We start from the raw sequence: 24,209 nt of genomic DNA, 5'->3' as shown, positions 1-24,209 counted from the left end.
TTTACCAGTGAAGATGTTACATACAGATCCAAGATATTTAGAGCCATTTCATACATGTAAGTTCATCGCTCGGCAAAATGTATGTGTGAATAATCAAAATATTATAAACCGGAACAAAGCACTGGACTTTCCATGAAGGTTCATTTTACTTAAAGCAGAGCAGGACACACTAAGTATTTGGGTACTCTCCTACCCATGATCCCTGAAGGCAGCAAGTAGACTGCTCTTTTCTGTTCCCAGTGGGGTGGGGAGTGCCCCCCACCTTCAGTATTTTCTCCTTCCCTTCTTGAGAGTACAGGGCTTCTAAGGAGCTCCCTAGTTTTTTTCTCCTTGAGCTCTTAGGGCTTTTTTCCTTTATCTATCTCCTACTTTCTACCTCTAAGCTATCAACAAAGCTCTTCTCTCCATTTTTTGTCTGCTCAGAACCCTGCAACTGTGCTGAGTGGGGGAGAGGACGTCTTCTCTGCACCACAGGTTTACAGACTTGGCTGGAGCAATTTGCTATCAGCAGTGGGATCAGTAGGCTCTCCACTCCCTTCTTCTCAAATAGCAGGCTCTGCACAGATGCAAAATAATTTGCCTCTAGCCAAGCTGGCTCTTCAAGGACTGCTAGTAAGTATTCCATAGGCTGCCACTGCACCAAGTCATCCTATTCTTCCCAGAGACAAAAGGAGGATTCCTGCACCATTTTCTCCAGGATCTCTGGACAGAACTCAGGCGGAGAGGTGGAAGAACTGTCACAAATACAGACACAACATTCTACATTGCTTTTTTCAGTGGAAGAACTCCCCTCATGCCTGTGTAAAGCCCTTAAAATGCTCAGGCTCTTAAGCAGACCAACTCCCTGGCCCAAAAGACAATTATGATGACAAGCAGGATTCTGAGGTTCTGCCTGATGCTAAGGAACTAGGAACAGTGTTCCATTTCCTTCCCCCCCCTCCAAAATTAAAGATTGGGCCATACAGTCACTCAAAGACTCCATACAGACCATTCTAGAAGGCTGTTCTCTTTCTTCCCTAAGGCCAACTGGCTTGTTTGAGTCCCTGTAAGTGGACTGTCCTGTGGTAAGCCTGGCTTCCAGGGAAGGCATTAAAGGATGTCACTGATTGGAAATTGTCCTTAGACCCCGACAAAGTAATGGCTTTATCTATGAAGGCTTCATTGGCCACTTCCCTCATAGCAAGGCCCTCTGTCATTTGGTTAAAAAAAATTGTTCCAGGAGAATCCAGCCTCATTGTTTGTCAGCTAGAGAGAGCAGTATGCTTCATTTCAGATGCCAGGTTGAACTCCATGAGGTTTTCCACCAGAGTCTTAACCTCAGCAGTCACAGCTCACAGATCCCTGCCTGTAGAGATCATGAAAAGGAGAGTACCCAAGCATCTCAGAGTGTTCTTACAGTGAAAACTTCCATATTGAACATATTGCAGAAAGACATACCATGAGGTTCATCTAGCTCTGGCTCTCGTACTTCATGGTCACTGGTAAGTTCTACATACAGGAAAAAATTGTTTTTGAATACATTAAAAAAATTCTACCCGAAAACACCAAAAAGTTTAAGACAAGCAACAAACCAACTTACCAGTTTACAGACATAACATACACTTAAGAGATGTGAGGGCCCAGGAAAAAAAGAAAAAGAAATGGGGTGGGTTCCTCCCCCCAAGGCCTTTTGGAAAAATTGGAAAATGCGTGGGGAATGGTGAAGAGAAACTGCTATAAAATATTTTCTCTTTAGAATGACTACAAGGCTTCTTAAGACAAGGTTTTTCACATTCAAAATGTACAGCATGAAAAACTCTGAGGAAATGTTGGTGAGGAGTGAAAATGACCCCATATGAAATATTTGCTCTTTTTGATTAAGAAAATGTTGTCTAACAAAGCATTTCACTCATTGCAACTGTATTTTTTAATGAGATTTTAAAATTATTGAGAGAAAGAAGAACAAATAACAGAAAATATAAGATACTGTATCACTGGTATATGTCTCCAGAGAAATTGGCCAAAATGTATAAAGGGACTTTGACCCTATGTTGGAAATGTGAACAACATGAAGGAACATTTTACCATATGTGGTGGACATGTAAGAAAGCCAAAAAAATTCTGAATATAAATACATTTATTAATTCAGAAGATTTTAAAGATGAACTGAAACGAGAGTCTTTTCTTTTGGGATTAATGGACACTCAGCTGGAAAGAAGTCATGGAACTTTGTTTTTATACTGCAGCAAGATTATTATATGCGCAAAAGTGGAAGAATCCGATCTTGCCCTCAACAGAGGAATGGTGGGTGAAGATGCTGAAACTTGCAGAGATGGCTAAACTTACTTCATTGATTAGAGAACGGACAATAAGTACTTTTATTGCTGATTGGAAACCCCTTATAGACTTTTTGCATGAAACAGATAAAAATGACTTGATGATCTGTGGTTTTGATGAATAAGGAAAAATTTAGATAACAGAAAAAAGAACTTTTCTTTGTAACCACAGAGTAAGAGAAAATTTGGTAATCATATTTGTTGCAGAGAAAATTGGAAGCCTCCTTTATTTTATATAGTCTTTCCTTTCCTTTTTCCTTGTTATTTTCTGTTGTTTGTTATCCTTTCTTTCAATAAAAATTTAAAATCTTATTTTAAAAACTCATTCCAGCTGTACATCATGAAATAGTCTGAGGACTTTCTTTTGGGAAGCATGAAACTAAAACTCTTATACTGTAGACATATACAATATTTTTATGATTTTGTTTAAATATAAATAATTTTAGCAACAATTAATATGCTATACTGTTTTAATGATGATACATTATTAAAGAGTTCAGTGTTTTCAATGCTATAAAGTTTAGCTTAATATCCAAACATGCTGGCAGTCCTATCTATTGTAGCTCTATGAGAAAGTTTCTGTCCATACAATATACCTTATCTTGTTTACTACAGAATTTGCTTTCTATCTTCTTTAGTTTGTCCTGCTGGATGACAAAAAATTAAAGACGTATGCCCTATAGTAGCATAGGATGCAGAGTTTGCAACTCTTTTCAAGTATTGGGTACACTTGCAATTTTTTTATAGAAAATGAAGATATTTATAGTTTTAAATTCCATACATATGCCAAATAGGACAATTTTATATTCTGAGTTATAAATGATGCATTTTATGTTGTAAAATAAATTTAGGTTTAATTGGCAAGTATTTTTCTGTGGTTTCTAAATTTTCAGAAACGTTACAGGCCTTTGTCTACCTTAAACACAAAGACCAGAATTTAAGCACTGGGAAGCAGGTCATGGGATTGACATGCCTTTCCCTATTCCTTTTGTCTATCCTGACCAGAGTTATATGTGATCATCACAGATATTATTCTAAACTCACCTGGAACATACTAGGAAGATTTTCAAAGCACATTTCGAAACATACAGAAGTGTGGGAGGAGGGAGCAGGAATAAAGGAGATGTATGATGCCACTATCCTTACCTAATCACTAAACTCTAGCTCTGATTGCACTGAAACTGGGCCTTATTGCAACCTCTTTAAACAGGCTGATATGATGTGCTACATATGACTGAGTCTTTGGTATTTTAAAAATGTTTCATGGTTGAACAATGACATATGGGTTAATAACAATTAAGAAACTAGCACCTATGCACAGAACCTACTCCAAATGTGCACATACAGACCAGGGCCTTAATGTGTGCTAAATCATTTGTGCATGGGATGTGAACTAATTAGGGTTGCCAGCTCTGCATTGGACAATACCTGGTGACTTTGGGGGTGGATCCGGGAGAGGGCAGGGTTTGGGGAGGGGAGGGGCCTCAGCAGGGTACCATGCCACAGAGTCCCCCCTTCAAAGCAGCCGTTTTCTCCAGGGGAGCTGATCTCTGCCAGCTGGAGATCAGTTGTAAAAGCGGGAGATCCCCAGGCCCCACCTGGAGGCTGGCAACCCTAGAACTAATAGACACCTATCAATATTCTGAATACTAACATACAATTAGCCACTGCAAAAGTTCTAAATGCTAGTGCTTTACCACTTATGGCTTTAAACGTACATATCACTCCAAACAGGGCAATTACAAACATTTAAATTACACATTATTTTGTGGTGCATATTACTTATTCATCTGAAATCTAGTACACATAGTACAGCAAAGATCCTAGGAAATGCAGGATACCCAAAATATTAAAAAAAAATCATTTCTCTGATACAGATCAGAAAATAATGCCCAGTGTTGCACAGATGCATGAAAAATATGCTTGATACTCTCAATGTTTCAGATACCTTCCTGGAAGGATTCTAGGGTTGCTAATATGTCTGGCATTTTATCTTCCAATTCCCTATCATAGTTCTCCTCTACCACAGGAACTTCAACAGTATCTTCTGGTGTTTCAATATTCTCCTCCTGCTGAAATTGTGTTCCTTCATGTTCATGTTCTTCATCTGTTTCTCCTTTTTAACAAAAACATTGAAAATATATAAGTAGCATCTGAACAGAAAGCTAAACATTTCAACTGCTTGTCTCAGTTATCCCTATTAAAAACGAACATAAGTGCAACCCAGCCAAAGTTAACCACTTTTAGTCCTTTTGATGTCAGAGGGAGAGAAGCAAAGCATGCACTTACATCTTCAGTGGGAAAGGTGCTTAACATCAGTTGGATGGTGTTTATAATATAAATATCAGGAGATATTTATGTCTATTGGTATTACTGGCCAAATGGGTAAGAAAAACCAGTCATTAACCACTATTACTCAAAAAGATCTGTAACTAACTGTCCACTGTCTTTCTCTAATAAAAATAACTTGTTGCTCTCTAAATAGTCATAAACAATATCCCCCAACGGAAGACCATCTACGATTCACAACTATATTCAAAACTATACATTATATTCATTGAAATACAAAGAAGGGTTAGTGGTCACAACCCAATAGAGTTAAATAGTGGCAAATATAGTAATTTTGTAACGGAAAACAGAAATTACATGAATAACTGCAAATTATAAATCCATACCAAGTTGTAAGTTGAGAGCTTCACGCAGCAGAGATTGGATTTCATCTTCAGGTTCTTCTTCAGCACTCCTGTGTTCTACATTAGTTTACAGAATTCAACAAAAAGTAAGAGGGGGAAAAAGGCTGAACTGGAAATAACTGAAAACCAGGGGAAAAAATTACAATAATTTTAATTTATAATTTTTAATTTATAAACAAAAGTGAGCATATTTAGTTAAGTTTACCATACCTGGACATGTTTCTTCTAAAAGTGATGTACAAAACAGTCATCAGAGAGGATCAACATGTTGAAAAGGCCCAAGTTGAGCCAATCACTGGGGCTGCTTGGCTTGGCTCCAGCCAGTAACAATGGCTTATCTACCTCCTCCTGCATCTCAGCTGACCAGGTTAGAGTCAACAGCTTTGTGGGGCTCAGCTAGGCTGCTCCCGGCATCAACAGCACTGCAGGGCAGTGGCTTACTGGGAACTTTCCTGGTAAGTTAAAGGCCCAATCCATCCTAACTTTTATTCAGTCAAGGATCAGACTGCAATAACCAAAGGACTTTTCAAAATATTCATTTTACAAACCCAGTAGAAGCATGAAGTGTGCATGAACACGAAAGCTTATACCCAGAATTAAACTCTGTTGGTCTTAAAGGTGCCACTGGACTCAATCTTTGCTCTCGAAGAAACTAAAGCAGGTGTTTAGTCTAGAGCAGGTGGGCACCTTTGGAATTCTGACACAGTGGTGGGCACAATAACCAAATGGCTGCCACAAGAACACAAGACTCTAATCACGGCAATTTGGTCTCAGGTAGAGGCTCTGGTTAACAGGATGCCTTTTGATCTGTACAGCCAATCAGAGGCCCTACTGGGCCTGCTGGGCAACTGCCCCACCAAACCCTTCCCACTTTCTAAAACTACTTGGAGGGCATCAGGAAAGGTGTCAGCAGCCGCCATGGCACTCATTGGCACCATACTGGGGACCCCTGGTCTAGAGGACTGACTGGAGTCCATCTCTCACGTTCTGTTCATAACTTGCACAGGATCAATTATCTGTTGAACTATTTGGATTCCTCAGGGACTTTGTTTTACTTTTTATTGAAACAATAGGCCTGAAAATGAGCAGGTGTTGTCTGTAAAAAGCATAAAGAGGCAGAACTTTTCCTGGGCATGAACATGGCTCAGAATGTATTCCACTCATATTCCACTCTCCAGCCCTTTGCTGGAGTTATTCATAGTTCTTCACCTCTTAGCTAACAGACTCCAAATTGTTTAAAAACGCAAGACTACGTTAGATTCTAATACTAAGGGATGAGCCTCTCATTCTTTTTCTACAAGCCTTTTCCTATAAGATCTAGAGAAGTGAATACTTAGTTCTAAATGTACAACAGATCATGTACCTTTAAAAACAGACAATAAAAAGCATAAGTCCTCCATGCCACATAAGAGGCAGTTTTGAACCCAGGGGGATTTTCAGAGGCAGATTGTAATGCAGGATGGTGCCTATTACTTGTAAGAAAAAAGTGCCAAAGCCCATTTCATGCACAAAGGCCTTTCATAGGCATAACTGGGCTCTTCGCATAGCAGCCTAGGTTTTAAATTCTAGCACTACACCTGTCCACAGAAAATTTTATTAAATTTGATGCAGTACTGGCAACTTTTCATACACCTGTTCATCCACAATGTTCCTTACAATCCTATAAGCTTTGGGGGAAAGTATAGTTATAGCCCTCATGTGTATAGAGCTATATTTGAAAATATGAGGAACAGAGATGTGAATTTGTCAGTGTGCTGGAAGAAAAGAACTTCTGTTCTCTTGCAGACTATGTACCCTTTCCTCATGGTCTTTTGTTAGTTCCCTACCAACACTACCTTCACTGATTGTCATTTGTTCATATGTCTCTGCAGTAACAAGCATATGTTTTCTGCAGTAACAAAGCTAAAATGACAAGTCAGCTCTTGCAAAGATCCAAAAAACAAGCTTAGGAAAAATATGCAAATTGAGCATACTTTAATATACTGTACTGATTCCGTTAATTCTAACATACAGTTTTTGTTTATTCTAAGTTTTTATTTGTTTATTTAAGTTTTCATGGTGAAGAATGTGGGGTTTGAAACTTCACTGTTTAAATGTTAAAAAAATAACTTTGTTGAAGTAATCTATGCTGTTCCCAATCTTTAATAGAAGATAAGGGACATACCTTCCCTCATCAGTGACAGCTGCTCCCCCTCCCTTCTCGTGGCTTAGTCCCTCCTCCCTGAGGGCCCTGCTCGTAGGGGAGGGCGGCTGCTGGCAGCTCTGGGGGCGTGGAGAGCATATTGCAGCTTTCCCCCAAGGGTGTAGCACTTGGCCTGGGGGGTGGGAAAATTGAGTCCCTGGGTGTTTTGACTCTTTTGGGTGCAAAGGGGCCTTGTGTTTGTGGCTGGGGAATGCTTTGAACCGGCTTGGGGGGGGGGCTGGGACATGTGTGAAATAGAGTACAGGCTTTTTGCTGTGCAAACTGTACAATGCTTGTGCTAACATGGTATTTTTAAACACCCCTTAGTGCAGACTGCCCCTCAGAGGTCTTTTGGCTGGCTCCAGAGAGCCCCCACCCCAGAGAGATGCCCCCCTCCTGACAGAGAGCGCAGTGTTAGTGCAGACTGGCCCCCCTCCTCTTCAAGAGACCAATATTTTGACTGCAAATTCAGTCAAGGGGAGAAATCAGCCTCCCTCCCTTAGCAGAAAAGAATTCTAGTCTCGGGTTCCACAGAGAGAGAGAGAGAGAGAGCCCCCACCCTTCCCCCCCACACCCACACACAGGAAAAAACTTTAAACAGAGTCTTTAAACAAAGTTCTCTAATGAAGCACACATTTCCCTGACATGCCATTTAGGTTTTTAAAAATCCCCTTCTGCAAACGTTTTCCCCCTGCCCCACAGAGAGAAAATCTTTAGTTAGCTCCAAGCAAGCAGCCCCCCAGTTCTAGCCCCATTTTAAAAGCAGGAGTTTGCCTTTTTAAAGACACACAGCAACAGAATTTTACTTACTGTGGACAGCCAGAATGCCAGCCCCCTTCCCAAAACTACCCACTCTTCCTGTTTCCTTCCTTTTTAAAAGAAATAAAATCCTTCAGGGCAAAAATGCTGTTAAAAGCAATTTCTGTGTGTGTTCCTAGCAGGCAGAGAGACTAAGAATGAGGTGGCGCAGTGTCTGGTGGGTGGGAGGGAGGCTGGGCTAAAGATTCCCACCAGCCAATGTCAGCGCTCGCTTTCACAGGCATTGAAAATTTCACACCCTCATAGGACAGGGCAGAGAGGGGCGTGCTTAGAGTTTCAAAGGAGCCAATGGCAGCTCACGGTTTTTAAACACTGACAAAATTCACAGCTGACAGCCTGCAAACTGTCAGACAGAGAGGCATGTGCTTTGCATGGATAAACAAGACATCATGGCTTGGAAGATACGAACACACACACCCCACCTCTCCTGCAAAGGAAAGGAGGAGGGGGGTTGCCCAACGCCAGCCCCAAAAGGGAGATCATTTCTCCACGCCATAGCCTGTACTGGTAGCTGCAGAGTGAAACTGACTAACATGCAAAGCCTGGCAGGGGTCTGGCAGGAGCCAGTGCTCCCCACCCTCCCCCTTCTCTGGTCATTTTCACCCTTCTCTAGTTATTTTCCTCCCCTCCCCATTGAAGAGAGAGAAAAAGAGCAGGCTCTGGTGAAATAAAGTAAAATGATTATAGCTTCTTAGGTAGGGAATGGGGTGTTGTCTTTAAAATGCCATGGAAGGGCCCATTTTATGAAGGAATGAATGCTGCACAATCATGTTGCTTGCAATGAGGATGTACAAGATGTGTAGCGGTACTAGTTTTTAAGGTGCTGCTGGACTCTTTTTTCGTGCAATGTGTGCATGAAATGTAAAAGTGGTGTTCAGTAAAAATGAACGGTTTTGCATAAATCAATAAAATCAAAAAGGGAGTGTGTGAGATGTCCCTTTGTGTATGCAGAAAAATTCCCAGACTAGAAGGGAGTGGACCAGAGCAAGACAGAAAGTGAGTGAAGCCTAAGTTCTATGGATCTACTGTATGTTGCCGTAAGGCTGCCATAAAGAGAAAGGGGCGTGCACAGATGCCGAGCACCGGCCCAGCGGAGCCGGAAAGGACGTTGCCGGGCCGGAAGCAGGCGAAGCTGCGCGCCTTAGGAGAAGATCGCCCCACCGAACGCCGGAGAAGAAACGCCAGAGAAGAAAAAAACACCCCCGCTGAGCCCAGAGACCCGACCATGCCGAGCCGAGCCGACGGAGAAACATCAACAATAGCCACCACAGAGGGGGTGCCGGTAGGCTGTCCCATCCCCCTTACATACATTGTGGCCCTAGTTAGGGATAAATGGTGATTATCACCAGAAAAACCTGTAAGCCGCTCAGAGACCCTAACCATGGGACTAGAGCGGGATATCAAGCCGAATGTAAATAAATAAATAAAATAAATAAATGTTTGGGGGGTTCCTAATTGAAAACGTTTTTAAAAATAGGCGCCATGGTAGCAAGGCTGTTTTAAACTTGCTGTTCAATTCATAAATTATAACCTGTTTCTAAAACCTAGGGATTTTTAACCCTAGGCAGGCCATGTCAGGGTTGGGCTGTCTCTGGCTAGATTAGATAAGGATTCCAGCTGCCCCATTTTTTTAAAAAAATAGCCAACCGCCCTGTACATTAAAAAAAAGTTCCATGGCTGGAAATGTTTTTAGATTTCCTCTGACTGTGGAAGCCCTATGCTTTGTCAAAAAAATGTGTTTTTACGGGTAGGACCGGCTGAAATTCAGTTTTTTGGAGTCAAATTGAATTAAACAGGGGGATCCTTGACCACTATTTCTCAATATTGTGAAATTAAAAAGTGTATGCAGAACGAGACAAGGGGTTGGGAGGGATAAAACTAACCCTCTTCAGAAGGGTTGGGGTTGTTAGGGCATAGATTCCTCCCAACGCCAGCCCAGTGAGGTAGGATGGGGAAAGAGGGCCGTTACACCCCACATCACAGGGTGCATCCCCACGACAACATTTAAACAGGCCAATAAGCGCGAGGCCCTCTCTTTAAAAATGGGAGAGCCGTCCACCCTCCACCACAGTGCCTGCTTCTGCTGCTGTTGGATTTCCAGGACCCATGGCAGAACCCATTTATGAGGAAATGGCACCTGTGGAGATGGATGGGGGGAAAGCCGATGCCGGAGACAAATCCATTTATGAAGAAATGAAGCCTGAACCCGTGAAAGAGGCTACCCCCATGAAGGATCCAGCTCCCGAGGACGGACGTTGAGGCAACGGACCGGGTGGATGTGAGAAAGGATGAACCTAAGACGGGTCAGGAGGAGGAAGACCCTGTAAAAGTATCGAAACAGAGTTTTCCCCTCAGATGGCTGTGGCCCCGCCCCCAGCGTGCCCGGCGTCATCACGTCACCTCCGGCTGACGTGCATGCCGGGGTGGGGTTTCCCCCGGGGCCCGATTCCGCGGCGGCAGAAATCGGGCCTCCAAAGCGGGGGGAAATCCGCCCCCTGGGGGGACTTGGCAGCCCTACCTGTGTGTATGGGGGAAAGGTGGGGGCTCTCTCTGCTTCTTGGCTCTGCCGGATTATCAGCTCCGGGCCAGAACAGAAGGGTAGGACTTTTTAAAAGGACACTTGTTTTCCTTTGCCAGTCCCCAGCTGCGTGGCTCTGAGGCTTGCAGGGGGAGGAAGGAAGGGGGAGCTCCAGGATCTGCCTCTCTGCCTGGGAGCTTAAAGAGGTCTGTTGGGCTCTCAGGGGGGCTCCAAAGGGGGGTCCTGGAGAGGAGGGAGGCCAGTCTGCACTAACACTGCACTCTCTGTCAGGAGGGGGGCATCTCTCTGGGGTGGGGGCTCTCTGGAGTCGGCCAAAAGACCCCTGAGGGGCAGTCTGCACTAAGGGGTGTTTAAAAATACCATGTTAGCACAAGCATTGTACAGTTTGCACAGCAAAAAGCCTGCACTCTATTTCACACATGTCCCAGCCCCCCCCCCAAGCCGGTTCAAAGCATTCCCCAGGCCCAAACACAAGGCGCCTTTGCACCCAAAAGAGTCAAAACACCCAGGGACTCAATTTTCCCAGCCCCCAACCCCAGGCCAAGTGCTACACCCTTGGGGGAAAGCTGCAATGTGCTCGCCATGCCCCCAGAGCTGCCAGCAGCCGCCCTCCCCTATGAGCAGGGCCCTCAGGGAGGAGGGACTAAGCCACGAGAAGGGAGGGGGAGCAGCTGTCACTGATGAGGGAAGGTATGTCCCTTATCTTCTTTTAATAATTGTCTTTAAATGCACTGCTTAAATTTAAAAACAAAAATAACAATTTATTAATTCTTTTAACTTTAATTTAGTTTGAAGAGATAAATAGGGCTACAAAACTAATTAAGTCGTTAGGTACTTTAAAAGCCTTTCGATTAAGAAAGTGCTTCCAACAAACATTGGACTTTAAAATATAAAATTAAAATACACGTACTTCTAAAAACTACAGATGGCAAGCACTATCTTGGGGGAGATATTCCTCCTATTACCACACACAGGAATACATGTCTCCTTGAAGATGATCTGCTACATACATGGTCATCTATGCCTTTCATTCCAAAATCTACTGGTTTTTACTTATATGCCAATTTAATCAATAGATGACCAAAGTCTCCATAATGCAAAAGAAGGGAGTGCAATGTACACAATGTGGTTTCAAAGAGTGAGCAGGTGACAACAGCCACTTACAAGTTCTGAGTATTGGTGAACTCAGATGTCTCAAATCATTTGTATATACCTTTGTGGACAACAGAATATTTCTACATAACAGTGAACTAATAAATTAGTGCATACTGAACATGGTAGTCAATCAGTTGCATCAGGGAACTTGTTAAAGGTACAGCTGTTTTAAGCATCACACACCTACAGTTTGAAAACTGAGCCCACTTCATTACTGAAAATGCCCCCTTCTTTTTACAGTATTCCAGCCCTGAAAGTACAGAAAAGAATTCAGTGTATTACTATGGTAAAGATAAGGGAATTGTTAAGTCTGATATTATAAAACACATCTATTGAAAGTACTTCATAGTGTTTTAGATGGAGTTACTGGGTAGATTCAGCTTATGCTGGAGTACAAAATGGTGAATGGATAACTGGTTATAGTAACATTTTAATAAATATGCATCCAAGTAAGATTATAGCAGCCACCCAATAATGCAGAATTTTACATCTGAACTGACACAGTGGTTTTTTAAACCTTTGACATGATTCACTTTTACATTATCTGACTCTATGGATGATATATTGAAAATGGCACTGTGACAGACTGCACTTTTAAGAAGTTTAGAAGTGCTGTATAAACAGCTGAAGGACTGTGAATGGTTAATTCTTCACAGAAACAGAGAACCTTGAGTGATAGGCTGCACCAAGCAATCTGATTGATAAGCATCAGCTGAGCAGAGAAAGGCTTGAGTGCTGCATGCTGAGGAAACAGATTTCTGCCTTGACTGAATTCAGTCTGATTTCAGCCCTAGCTGAGAAGAGTCGAGTACTGTTTTGGAATTCAGCCCTGACTGAGAGCAGTTTAACACAGACAGAAGAACGGGGGGGGGGGGAATTGGCAAGGAAGTTTGGGAAGTAGGCGAGGACTCCCATTCAGGCCAAAGAAAGGGGATAGATCTTCTAGTGAGAGGAGAATTTCTCTACCCAGTCAAACAGAGAGTTAGCTCTGAAAAGTGAGGAGACCTTTGGTCTGGTGTGGTTAGAAGCTGCCTGTAGAAACCTTAAGAGTCAGTTAAAAACTCAAGACAAGTACTGGTGTTTCAAGAGAAGGGGAATGGGTACTGGAAAGCGTGCTGAGTGCACCAGCCTTCTGGAACCCAAAAAAGTCAGAGAATACTCAAAGAAAGTGCACTAGAATGTTTCAGAAAACAATGGAACAAAAGCCTCTAAATATAAAGATTTAAGTAACTGTGAATAGCTTAAGAAACTCTCATTAGCCTAAAACATAAGAACTAAAGTCTGTGCATGTACTGGTTTTACCTCAGAGTTATATATATTGAGTTACTTCAGAAATTTCAACCCCTGATTTCACCTGACCTTTCCCTTCTACGTTGAATAAAATATTTTGCTAATTTTGAATTTTAAAACATCTCAAGTACCATTTTCAGTGGTCTAAGTTAAAGGGCAATCCCAATGGTTCTCTCAGGTTCCTGGGCTAAGCCAGCAGTAAAATATTGTACTGTGACAGAGTGGGACAGCCAGAGTTCTTCAGCAAAGAAGAAAACACATTACTAGGTAAGGTGACTCACTGACAGAAGGGAAAGAAAAATGGAGGGAAAATCATGCCTCTGAGGGAGGGAAGAGGACGGGGTCATCATAGACACCCTTGTATATGCATGCATATGAAGCCCTTACAAGAATTCATGAATCAGAAACAAATCGCTGCAAAAGAGACCACAGTTAGTTTGTGTCATGAAGCAGGCTCTAATCCTTGGCCTTGCATTAGCCCTCCTCTCCTCACACAAGCACAGAGCTACAGCTGAAGACTTCCTGGTTTAGGAAGTTTTCACTCTAAGTCAAAATTATTGTGAAATCTGAATGTGGGTTCCTGAACAAACTGGCAGCTGTTTCTTCTGCAGTTACCTGGACACTAAACAAGGATTAAAGCATGCTTTAGAATTCCAATTACTGGGAAAGAAACCGTTTTCAATTTGTTAAGACTCTTCAATTTGGTGTCACACCACTCTGGAATTAGTTCGAAAACTTCCTTAAAATTCTTCAAATTGGGGATCCATGTGCAAGGGAAAAGGAGCATGCATGCTGAAGGAGTTGAAGCTCATTTACCTAATGAACAAATTTCAACAGTGCCTAGATTCTTTCTATTCACTGATCTTTCATGAAACACCCACGTAGGTTCAACTTCACATATGACATTGTGTACATCTGTGGGTGACTGGAATAATTTTAAAAGCATTCTTATGGTGGTAAAGACCACACTGGAAGAGGCCTACATTATTTTCTCACACATTTGGGAATGCCTCATTAAGATTAGAGCAAACCATTGATATAGTGTAGCGGGGGAAATATGTTACTAGAGATCAGACATTATAATGATCTGCACTCAGAAGAAGCAAATGAAACAATGTGATTTATTTTTCTGTGATTTTGTTGGAGGACTTACCTGTTCTAATGTGCGACTGCTCTGCAGGCTGCTGAATCACCTCTTCAGCATCTCTTGGTGTTGGCTGTTCAAGGACAGATCTTTCTTTGAGTCCTGCATTGTTCAGTTATAAAGTTAAGTTCAGCTTTTTGGGTACATCATTTTGATTTGGCTAGATATGAGTAAGAGAATAAAGTCCCTAAGGAGGATGGTATACAATGTCTATTCATAGACTGGATCTTGCCATTCCTACTAACACCCCAAACTATAGTTTAAATTCCCAAATTTAAAAATCAGTTTTGTATAGGAATAGTTAAAGAGAAACAATCTCTTTAAAAGGCGTACACTGATTTTGTATATGTATTTTGTTTTATTTTTAAAGTAATGGCTGCACAAACCAGAGGAATTCAAAATATACCTCGTTAGATTGGTAGAGGGTTGCTTCTGGGGAAATATTTCCAAATAAGGTCAGTGGATGCCTATAGAGGCTTATGGACTGCAATTATTTAGCACATCAGTAAGTAGTACTATTACTATAAAAAGCCACTTTAATATCTATTGGGCTGTTGTGAGAAACAGAAGATTCAACATTTCCAGTCAATTGTCTCCATACTGCATGTCAATTTACTCCCTCTCTTCCCTCATTCCTGTCTGCCCTCCACCATAAATCAAGTAGTGAGAAGCATTTTCAAGGAGCAACATATACATATTTACAATCTTGGTGTAAAAGCTATTAGAAACTTCTTTTATTTACTGAAGCAAATGAGAGGTGCAGAAAAGTATTTTCAGAATTTCCTAATTGCTTCTGCCATAGAAAATAAAGTACGCTATGCTGTGATTTTCACTCATCTTTCCATTATTCTTCTAGAACAGACACAGTTAAAGAAAATGTGATAACAATTAGGATTCTCAGGAACTATCAAGAAATAGAATTTGATATTTTCTTCAGTGTCCCACTTCATACAAGAATGTGTGCAAGTGCTTGATTTCAGTGATAAACTAATACAGTCTCTGTATACTCAGCTGCAAAATAAATGCACACTGGTTTTCAGAACAAGTCTGATTAATTCTAAGAGTATACATAAATTCACAAAAATGTAGTAAATGCACAAACTACATCAAAAGTTTCATGTGCTGAATGTAACATCTAAATGGTATGGAAACCTAGTATGTGTGATTGTGATCTCTCATGTCTAGAGGTAAAAGTTAGTTGCCATTTTTTATCTTTATTAAAACAAACATCAAAATGAAATATAAAATACAAAGATACAGATAAAGTTGGATTGTCATATTGCACAATGTTACATCCAATGTGTGACGGCTAGGTAGGCTTCCCAAGTCCCCCCGGGGGAACTCCACCCCGACGTGCGCGTCACCCAGAGGTGACACGACCACGCCGGGCACGCTGGGGTCGGGACCATGGCAATCCGAGGGAAAACTCTATGGTTTTCCCTCATATGGCCATGGCCCCGCCCACAGCGTGCCTGCTGTCGTCACGTCACTTCCGGGTGACGTGCATGCGGCGCGCACACACACACACCAGACACCGGCCAGGAGCCCCCCACTCCAGCAGAAGACCGATTTGGCAACCCTACGGCTAGGGTAAGCAGGTGGGCCTCGCAGCACATTAAGTTCATTCAAATATACAAATAAGTTGGTGGTTCTTCTAAAGGACAGGACTGGGTGGAAGACCATGTTGTACATATTAGGTTCCATGTCAAAAATGAAGTCAAACGAAGAGGAAGATCTATGTTTTATTTCAATTAACAGAAAAACAATTGGACCAAATAACTCATCAAAAATTGATTGTTTTTTCTCAGCATATTCAAGAAATATGCTTTCTTCTTTTTATATTCAAGAAATACATGATCTTTTATACATGGACTGACATCATCAAGAAAACAATATTCAAAAAGCATAATTGGTTATAAAAGACAATGGTAATTTGAGTAATAATCTTTTGATTGGCCAGATGTAAAGAGAGATGTACCTATGTAAAATCTCAGTGTTTACTTAACCTAACCTAAAATGATAATGGGCAAGGATTCTTCATACCCTAAACAAAAGTGTATTTTTCCTGATACAAGACCAAAATCTTTTCTGACCCAGACATTGCAAAGTTTTGCCCTTAAGAACTACAGAATCATGAACTTTGAACCTATTATCTTGTCTGCTAGCAATATCAGACCTACAAGGGGAAAGCCTTCTATATAACAGGCCTTTCTTACATTCTAATAAAATATTACTTAAAAGAGAAATCCATAAAACCAAGAAAAAATATGAATATAAACAATCAAGAAGAAAAAACTATATTAAAAAATCTTTATATTCCCATTCATACTACAACCATGACAGATGTGACTGATTTTCAGGAATACCTTTTTCTCTTACTGGTTCCACCTAATGACTTTTTTATGAACATGGATTAGGCCAGTGTATAAGGATGCATACCAAAAGCACAAATCACTTTTGCTTAAAGAAAATGTGGATTTTTAGACTAATGTTGCTAATGTTATTGTGAGTTATTAAAAATAACCATTAACTTGTCAATACTTACTGTTGTTGTGCAGTTTAACATTGAATGTATCCAAGAGTGAGTCTCTGTATATTGCTACAAAATCCACCCCCAACCCCAGTCTCTTTGACTCATCTCTGCATACAGTGAAATGTCATCTTGGACTTAAAAACAGATTTTAACTGAATGAAAAAATGTAGTGCTTGATATTAATGCTAGGAGGACATATGTTGTTCCAATCATTCTACATTTTACTCCATCCTTCATTTCTCTGTCACTGATTTGCACTTATACAAACTGTCATACCTTGTGATAGTTAGAAATGTTTCTCAGGATCACACTGGAAACTGTGTTTTATTTTTATCTGCCAAAAGCTGTACCTACTACCCACACAGTACATCTTATTTTAGGACCAGAAAACACAGCATAAGCTCCAGTCATTAATCTCCAGTGCTTACACTGATTGCAGTCCCACCTATTCCTGCTTATATCTTCCAGGTTATTGTTTCATAATACTTTTTCCACTTAAGTGATTTTCTTTGTTAAATAGCCAAGTAGTAATTTAATTGTATTCTAAGTCTTTTCTACAGATTATTAAATGTCAACCATTTATTTAAAACCTGGAAAAATGGAATAGCGCATCCCATTTCCCACAGAGCAGGAAGCAAGAACCATGGCTTTTAAGAAAATAATTTCCTAGAAGTATAACTCAAAGTCAACATAATAATTAGCTTTATAACTATAATTGTTCTATTTACTGGTCCACTGATAACTTTATCATCTTGTGATTCCATGCATAATTCCTCAATAATTAGCAGAGATCTGGTTTACTTTGAAAAATGCTATGCATCTTAATGAAAGATGTCATCACTATGAGTTTAGCACAAAAAGGTCCCATGTTCTATTTGATACCCCCCCACACACACACACAAATATTACTCTCAAGTATTTCAAACTTTTCCTTTATTAGCCTTAAGTGTCAGATAAGGTACCAAAAACAAGGATAACTGATCTCAGTACAATAAGAATGTAGAAGAGTTAATGATCAGATACACTATGTACAAAGTGGAATTTCATAGTAGTCAAGACATACAATATACTAAGGCTATTTCTGCAAAAGCTTTGTAATTTTTGTTTATTCCAACAAATTCATAAAAATTTCCCTTGTGCATTATTTTCTCACGACCAATAGTTCTCTCGCGATCATTCAGTTATGGAAAATATTATCCCTTTACTCTTTTTCTCTTCTCTTCTCCCTTTGCTGAACTCTCAGACACTCTATAAAGGTTCTTAGCTATCTTTTTCATATCTTTATCTTTGCCACTATCTAATTCCTTTGCTGTTCCTTTATTTTTGACAGCTTTGTCTAGCCCTGATCTCTCCTTTTCAGCCTTTTTATCTCTCTTGGCTTTGTCAGCAGCTTTTTTATCTTTTTTGTCCAAGTCATCAGTTTTCCTCTTCAATTTCTTCTTTTCTTCATCTTTGCTTTCCTTCTTTAATTCTTGCTTCTCTTTCCTTGCTGGTTCTTTGATCTCTTTTGCTTTTCATTTTTTCCCATTAAAAAAGGGGAAATTTTTTGTTAAGGAACATATATTAAGAGACACACTTTTAGCAAGCCAAATGCATATCACCACTCCAAACTCCAGATCAAACTCATATTTTCATTTCCAAAGAACCTGGCCACACAGTATTAGTAATACCTGGAGAACGGTGTTAAAAACTTGCATACTTTGAAGTGTTAAAAAAAATTCTGAAGATAGATCTCAGATTGTTTTGATGCCACTTGAAACTTTTCAAACTGTAAACACAGGTTTGTAAAGTTACTCAGCAAGCACTTGATCAAAAGTAAACCTATTTAAAAATGCCACATGCAGTTTGATAAAATACTTGGTTGAAAAGTTTTGTTCTCATGATCTTTCATTAGAAATTGTTGAACAGAAATGGAGGTGTCTAAAAATTAGCAGACGTTTTATTCTTAGAAACAGATCTAATGAACAGGCATAATACTAATGTATTGTACACCACAGAATGTGATGGCTTTATTAAGTGTCATAGGAGCTTCATTAGAAGGAGACAAAAGTACTCCAGTCCTATTTTTCTCCCCCATCCTCCTGGAATGTTCTGTTCATGTAAACTGCAGGTAGACACTTGCAAAGAACAGAAGCATATTACTCATAAGCAAGCACCACAGGGTGGGTTACTTATAAGCATAGCCCATACATGAAACTGGAACCCAAGAGCCTCATGAAACAAAGCTCTTCCAGGATCTCTGTAATATCATTATCCATGGTTGAACAAGTAAGATCACAGGCTATATGAATGCAATAAAATAGGAAGTACACTGATAAGAAAAGACTCTAAGTCCAACTCAAAATCCAGAGACCACTGGGTGAGAATTTGGTAGACATGAAAAAGTTGCCTTTTCTGTCTAGCTTTCTCTATCACCCCCAAATAGCTTTATTTCATCTCCTGACATCTGCACTACTATTTAAGATATTTTTAGAATGTTCTAGATTTATGAGTAGAGGAAAATGAAGAGAGTACTAAGCAAAATCACCCACCATGGCTACTTCCGCAGATAGATTTTTCCTCAGACTGAATACAGTATACCCCTATATTTTGAGGGAGCTTCCAACAATGCCATGCTCTTTTTGAGCATGACATGTGAGGCTGTCACAGCTTTCTGGGGAAAGAGCTAAACTCTGCCTTCAAAATGATAAGGGTTAAGTGCTGATTTTGCACTCTAGTCCCTTAGCAGGCTTCCCCCCGCCCATTCACCTCTGAGTGCTGGCTCAGCTATGAAGGCGGAAATTGCTGGTCTGCAGAAAAGCCCAGAAAGATATGCATTATATCAGTACTTCTGCAATAGCATGACAGAAAGGGGGGGGGCAATACAGAAGCAAGTGCATGTGGATAGGGCATCTGGTCCTCATCTCTGCCCCCCTTCACCTTGCTCACTCATAAAGTCTCAAATCTCCTGTTAGTCTCATGCTTTTCCCACCACCATGTTGAAGCAGCCTGGATCTAACTTACACACTTTTAAAGCATAATTTGTAAGATATAAGGACAAAATGATTCACAAAGTTACTTGGATAATTAATTCAGCACTGTGGTCTATACTACTGTGCATCACTTGCTGTTCATTAAGTTTAATGAAATAACAAATAGCAGGATCCTACTATGTAATTTTGCAACATTTAATATGTCATGTTCATATTTACACTTTGCTTCAACTCTGTTTTTAGATTTCTAGTTGGTTCTACAACCCTAACCCTATTGCATGGTTTACTGAATGTCCCATCCTGTTGACTGTATGGACCCACTCTGTGTAATCTGCCTTGGGTTCCAGTGAAAAAGGCAGACTATAAATGATGGAAATTCTTTTACAATAGAAAAAACAAATGAAATAGTCTGTTCAGTTCTTTTTTCTATTGTAAAAGAAGCCCCCTCTGCAAATACAAGAACTCTGTTGAAGATATCATATCTTGCCAGCAGAATATACAGAAGAGTGATCTTAATTCCCACTTGGACATATTGCAAGTTAGATATAGTGTGAGTATATAAGACAGCAAAAAGTTCTTGTAAACACACAAACTTAATAAAATTACTTTGGAGAGGGGAAGAAAGGAGATATACATCTCTATTAAGTTTAAAAACTCGGAGAACATATCCAGTGGGAACTCTTGACAGGAAGATACAATAACACTCCATCTCACATAGTTTCTGTCCTTGCTCTGCTAACCTGATTGAAACATTGGTTCACATACATTCCAGTGTAGATTATATGTACAAGCCTACTTGGATTTATTAGAACCTGCGTTGGTTGATGTTCTCTGAGCAGAATACTCTCAAAACCTTATGGATGGACTGACCAAAGAACTAGTGTATCTGTGACTAAGTTTCTGTTTTCTGTAATGAAAATACAGGCCAAGTTAACATCTTCTATATAAACTGGAGGTGGTGGAAAGTGCTTTCAAGTCACAACTGACTTATAGCAACCCCATAGGCTTTTCAAGGCAAGAAATGTTCAGAGGTGGTTTGCCATCGCCTGCCTCTGAATCATGACCCTAGGTTTACCTGGTGGTCTGCTATCTAAATACTAAACAGGTCTGACGCTGCTTCACTTCCCAGATCTGATGAAATCAGGGTAGCCTGAGCTATGCAGGTCAGAGTGTTTATACATACTTGGATTCTAACATATAAACTATTACTTATTTTAAGATGAATGATGTATGCTGAGATTTTATGTAGGTAATTAATTTTACAGAAGTGCTTTTTCCTGCTTCTGATTGGCTTGTGGGATATAATAAAAACTGAACAGTTATGAATTGCTTCCTTACATTAGGACTACCATTAAGGACTGGTTTCCTCGGTTTTCACTGTATTCTTGGGATGCCACCCAGTGCCCATGCAATTAAGAATGTAAGAACATAACAGCCCTGCTGGATCAGACCAATGGTCCATCTAGTCCAGCATCCTGTCTCACACAGTGGCCAACCAGTTCCTCTGGATGGCCAACAACAGGACATAGAGGATGAGACCTTCCCCAGATGTTGCCTCCTGGCACTGGGATTCAGAGGTTAAAAGCCTCTGAATGTGGCAGTTCCGCTCAGTCACCATGGCTACTAGCCACTGATAGACCTATCCTCCAAGAACCTGTCTAATCCCCTTTTAAAACTGTCTATTCTAGTGGCTAATCCCACATTTTAATCATGCTCTGTGTAAAGAACGTTTTGTTTTCCAAGAAACAAGTTCACTGCCACCTTCCATTGTTCTTGGCAATGATGGAAATCAGTTATAATTGATAAGCAGGCTACATCTCTTCCAGAAAGAAGACTAGCCTTATACACATGACACATTTGCGTAAAGGGGCAATAAGCATAGAGGCTGTGATACCTCAATCTACTTCTGGCACCAGATGATAGGTCCATGCAGCAATTAATGTGCTATAGTTGCATAACTGGCAGACTGCATAACCAGCCTGCTGGATTTGAGGAACTAGACTATGGCAGCCCTTAATTACATGTTTAGTAACATGGACTTTCTCATTATGATAAAAGAATAACTCAAATAAATCTCAATCCAACCATTTATTAGCTTCCATGCAAAGATGTTGAAGTTCACACACACATGCACTCATTGCAGATTTCAAAATTCACAGTTATAGTAGATGTTACAACGGAAACAGAATATTTGCAAACAAATGTATGTCAGGGACCTACATACCTTTGGCACCGCCTCTCCCAGTATGTCCCTGGAAGAGCATTAGGAATAAGAATTTCCTGGTGGTCCCAAGCCCAAGAGAAATCCAGCTGTCCTCGACCAGGGCCAGGGCTTTCTTGGCCCTGGCCCCCGCCTGGTGGAACACTCTACCGGAAGACATCCATGCCCTGCGGGAGTTATCTTTCCACAGGGCATGTAAGGCAGAGATATTCCGCTGGGCCTTTGGTTGAGGACAGCGGCGTGACACCCTTTAGCTCTCTCAAACATTTCCCAATCCCTTGTAACCCCTCCCCCCAGAGAGGCTGCGGAGCTGTAATTTTTTCCGCCATCTTTTATATTGTATATATACTGTTTTATTTATTGATATTTACTGGTTTGTTTTAGCTTAATTTTAATTCAGATTTTGTATACTATTGTGTTGTAAGCTGCCCTGAGCCCTCTAGTAAATCCAATTTAACAAATAAATAAATACCAGCACACAAGTTTTTAACCTTTCTTATACTTGGACATCTCCCTGTTGGAAATCTTCATTCCAAGGAACAGTATATATGAAGTTCAGATATTTTCAGAAAAGAACCAAGAGGAGCAGAAAGGGGTTCTGTCCTACTAATGTCCATCCCTCCCTCTGCACATTCCTCTTTGCTTGATAAGTGTAGGTTGTAAGTGTTCCCTCTAACCTGAGTTAGTGTGAGCTAGCTCACAGTTTTTTAGCCTCCAGCTCACACATTTTTGTCTTAACTCAGGAAGAATGGTGCCAGAGCAAAATAATTTATGCAGTAGCCAAATTGCTCACTCACAACTTTAATGCCAGCAGCTCACAAAGTAGAATTTTTGCTCACAAGACTCCACAGCTTAGAGGGAGCATTGGTTGTAATGTCTCATTCCAATCCTAGACAAATTTTGGCCCACCTCCCAGTTATTTTTATAAATTCTACTTTTAACAATAACTGGATGCAAATTTGTGAAGGCTGGTTAGAGTGAAATCCCTGTCAGGATTACAGTAGTCTAGAAGATATTAAAATAAATTCAGTGATGGCTTTGCTTGACTCAGGCAGTAGGGCATGTAAGGAATTATTTCAACTCATAGATCAGTTGGTTAAACATTGTAAACACCTAACAAAGAACACCTAAGTACCAGGGAATTGGCAAGGGTATTATAGCATTACAATAAAAGAGAACTGATCTTTATAGAGACATGTGAAAAATAAAATATCAATGGCCATTAAAAACTAGTATCAACAAAGTAGCTAAAGTGGTCAAGATCATACTCATTTCACATGTCTGCACAAAGGCCCTGGCCCAGTCAAGCATGCACTCAGCAGCTGTGGCTGTAGGGACATAACTGAGGAAAACACTAGCATTATGCCATACATCCACTTGGCAGGGAACAGCAGGCCAGAAGATTCCATCGAGTCTCCTGCTCTCCCCTCCATGCCAGCTGATTATCAAGAATTAGTTTTAAAAATTTAAATAAATAGGCTGGGCACATAGTGCTAGGTGCTGTGCTAAACCAGGAAACTGCAAGCACAGGATCTGGTTGCATATGTAATTCCCAATAGGGTTGCAAGCACATGTAAATTCCACGTAAGATACACCACATTCCTGTCTGGTGCAAACAGCATCCAGTTTTAGTAGACACACTTACAAAAACCCATGCATTTGAAACATTAAAAAACAGCATACAGTAAAAGTCACTACAGTTCCATTGGCAAAGTACCTCCGGCTTTAGCTTTCTTCTTGACTACCCCTCCAGGTGGCCGTCCTGATTTTCGTTAAGATGGAAACAGGTTACAAGCATTGTCGTTTACAGGTTATACATACTAAACAAGACCAAGGCTTCCCAGTGGAACCTTACACAATTTCACTAGACATAATTGTACCACACCTCCCCCCCATTGTGCTTTACTAAATCAAGATTTACACACACAAAAGGTATGAACCCTCCCCCCCCCAGATAAAAATATGGGAACAACCATACTGGTTTGTCCTTTCTACAAAATAGACAGCCAAGTTTGTCGTGAAAAACTACGGTGGTAGCCACACAGAAGCAGTATTTAGGGAAAGTAGTTGACTGGAAAACTAAGAATTATTCATACATCTTTCACTCAGAGGTTATCAGTTGAGGAGTACAGTACTATGGTGTATACATATCACAAAGCAGAGACAAGCATATATAGAAAAAATCTGTTCAAAAGTTTTAATATTGTATGCTTTCCAAGATTGTAGAATATAGATGGGAGCTTCTTAAGGACAGAATCACACCAAATGCAGGTTTTAGAGCCTGCTTGTTGATACATTTATTTATTTATCAAATTTATACCCCACCCTCCCCACTTGAAGCAAGGA

At 40.5% G+C, this 24,209-nt stretch overlaps 2 protein-coding genes across 5 annotated transcripts in view; both read right to left on the bottom strand.

The window, feature by feature from the left end:
• Positions 1-15,820, bottom strand: part of LOC107114047 — a 45,530-nt gene extending 29,710 nt beyond the window's left edge. The window contains exons 1-7 of the mRNA XM_015415467.1: positions 15,721-15,820; positions 14,147-14,239; positions 11,818-11,953; positions 8,001-8,080; positions 4,991-5,065; positions 4,264-4,431; positions 1,438-1,488 (exon numbers count right to left, since the gene is read on the bottom strand). Coding sequence (XP_015270953.1) covers positions 1,438-1,488; positions 4,264-4,431; positions 4,991-5,065; positions 8,001-8,080; positions 11,818-11,953; positions 14,147-14,239; positions 15,721-15,820 — 703 coding nt within the window. The remainder of the gene's footprint in view (positions 1-1,437; positions 1,489-4,263; positions 4,432-4,990; positions 5,066-8,000; positions 8,081-11,817; positions 11,954-14,146; positions 14,240-15,720) is intronic.
• A 1,701-nt stretch (positions 15,821-17,521) lies between these two features.
• ASPH (aspartate beta-hydroxylase) overlaps positions 17,522-24,209 on the bottom strand; it is a 42,118-nt gene continuing 35,430 nt past the window's right edge. The window contains exons 3-4 of one of the 4 annotated variants that reach the window (XM_015415472.1): positions 23,581-23,625; positions 17,522-18,174 (exon numbers count right to left, since the gene is read on the bottom strand). In XM_015415472.1, coding sequence (XP_015270958.1) covers positions 17,864-18,174; positions 23,581-23,625 — 356 coding nt within the window. In that variant the 3' untranslated portion in view covers positions 17,522-17,863. Of the gene's footprint in view, positions 18,181-23,580; positions 23,626-24,209 lie in introns of all 4 variants that reach the window. The other 3 variants (XM_015415471.1, XM_015415469.1, XM_015415470.1) reach the window with 3 other exon arrangements.

Source organism: Gekko japonicus, unplaced genomic scaffold (assembly GCF_001447785.1).
Source record: "Gekko japonicus isolate JY-2015 unplaced genomic scaffold, Gekko_japonicus_V1.1 scaffold1410, whole genome shotgun sequence".
NCBI lineage: Eukaryota > Metazoa > Chordata > Lepidosauria > Squamata > Gekkonidae > Gekko > Gekko japonicus.
The sequence above is the reverse complement of the archived record's forward strand: the minus strand, read 5'-3'. Positions and strand labels throughout refer to the sequence as shown.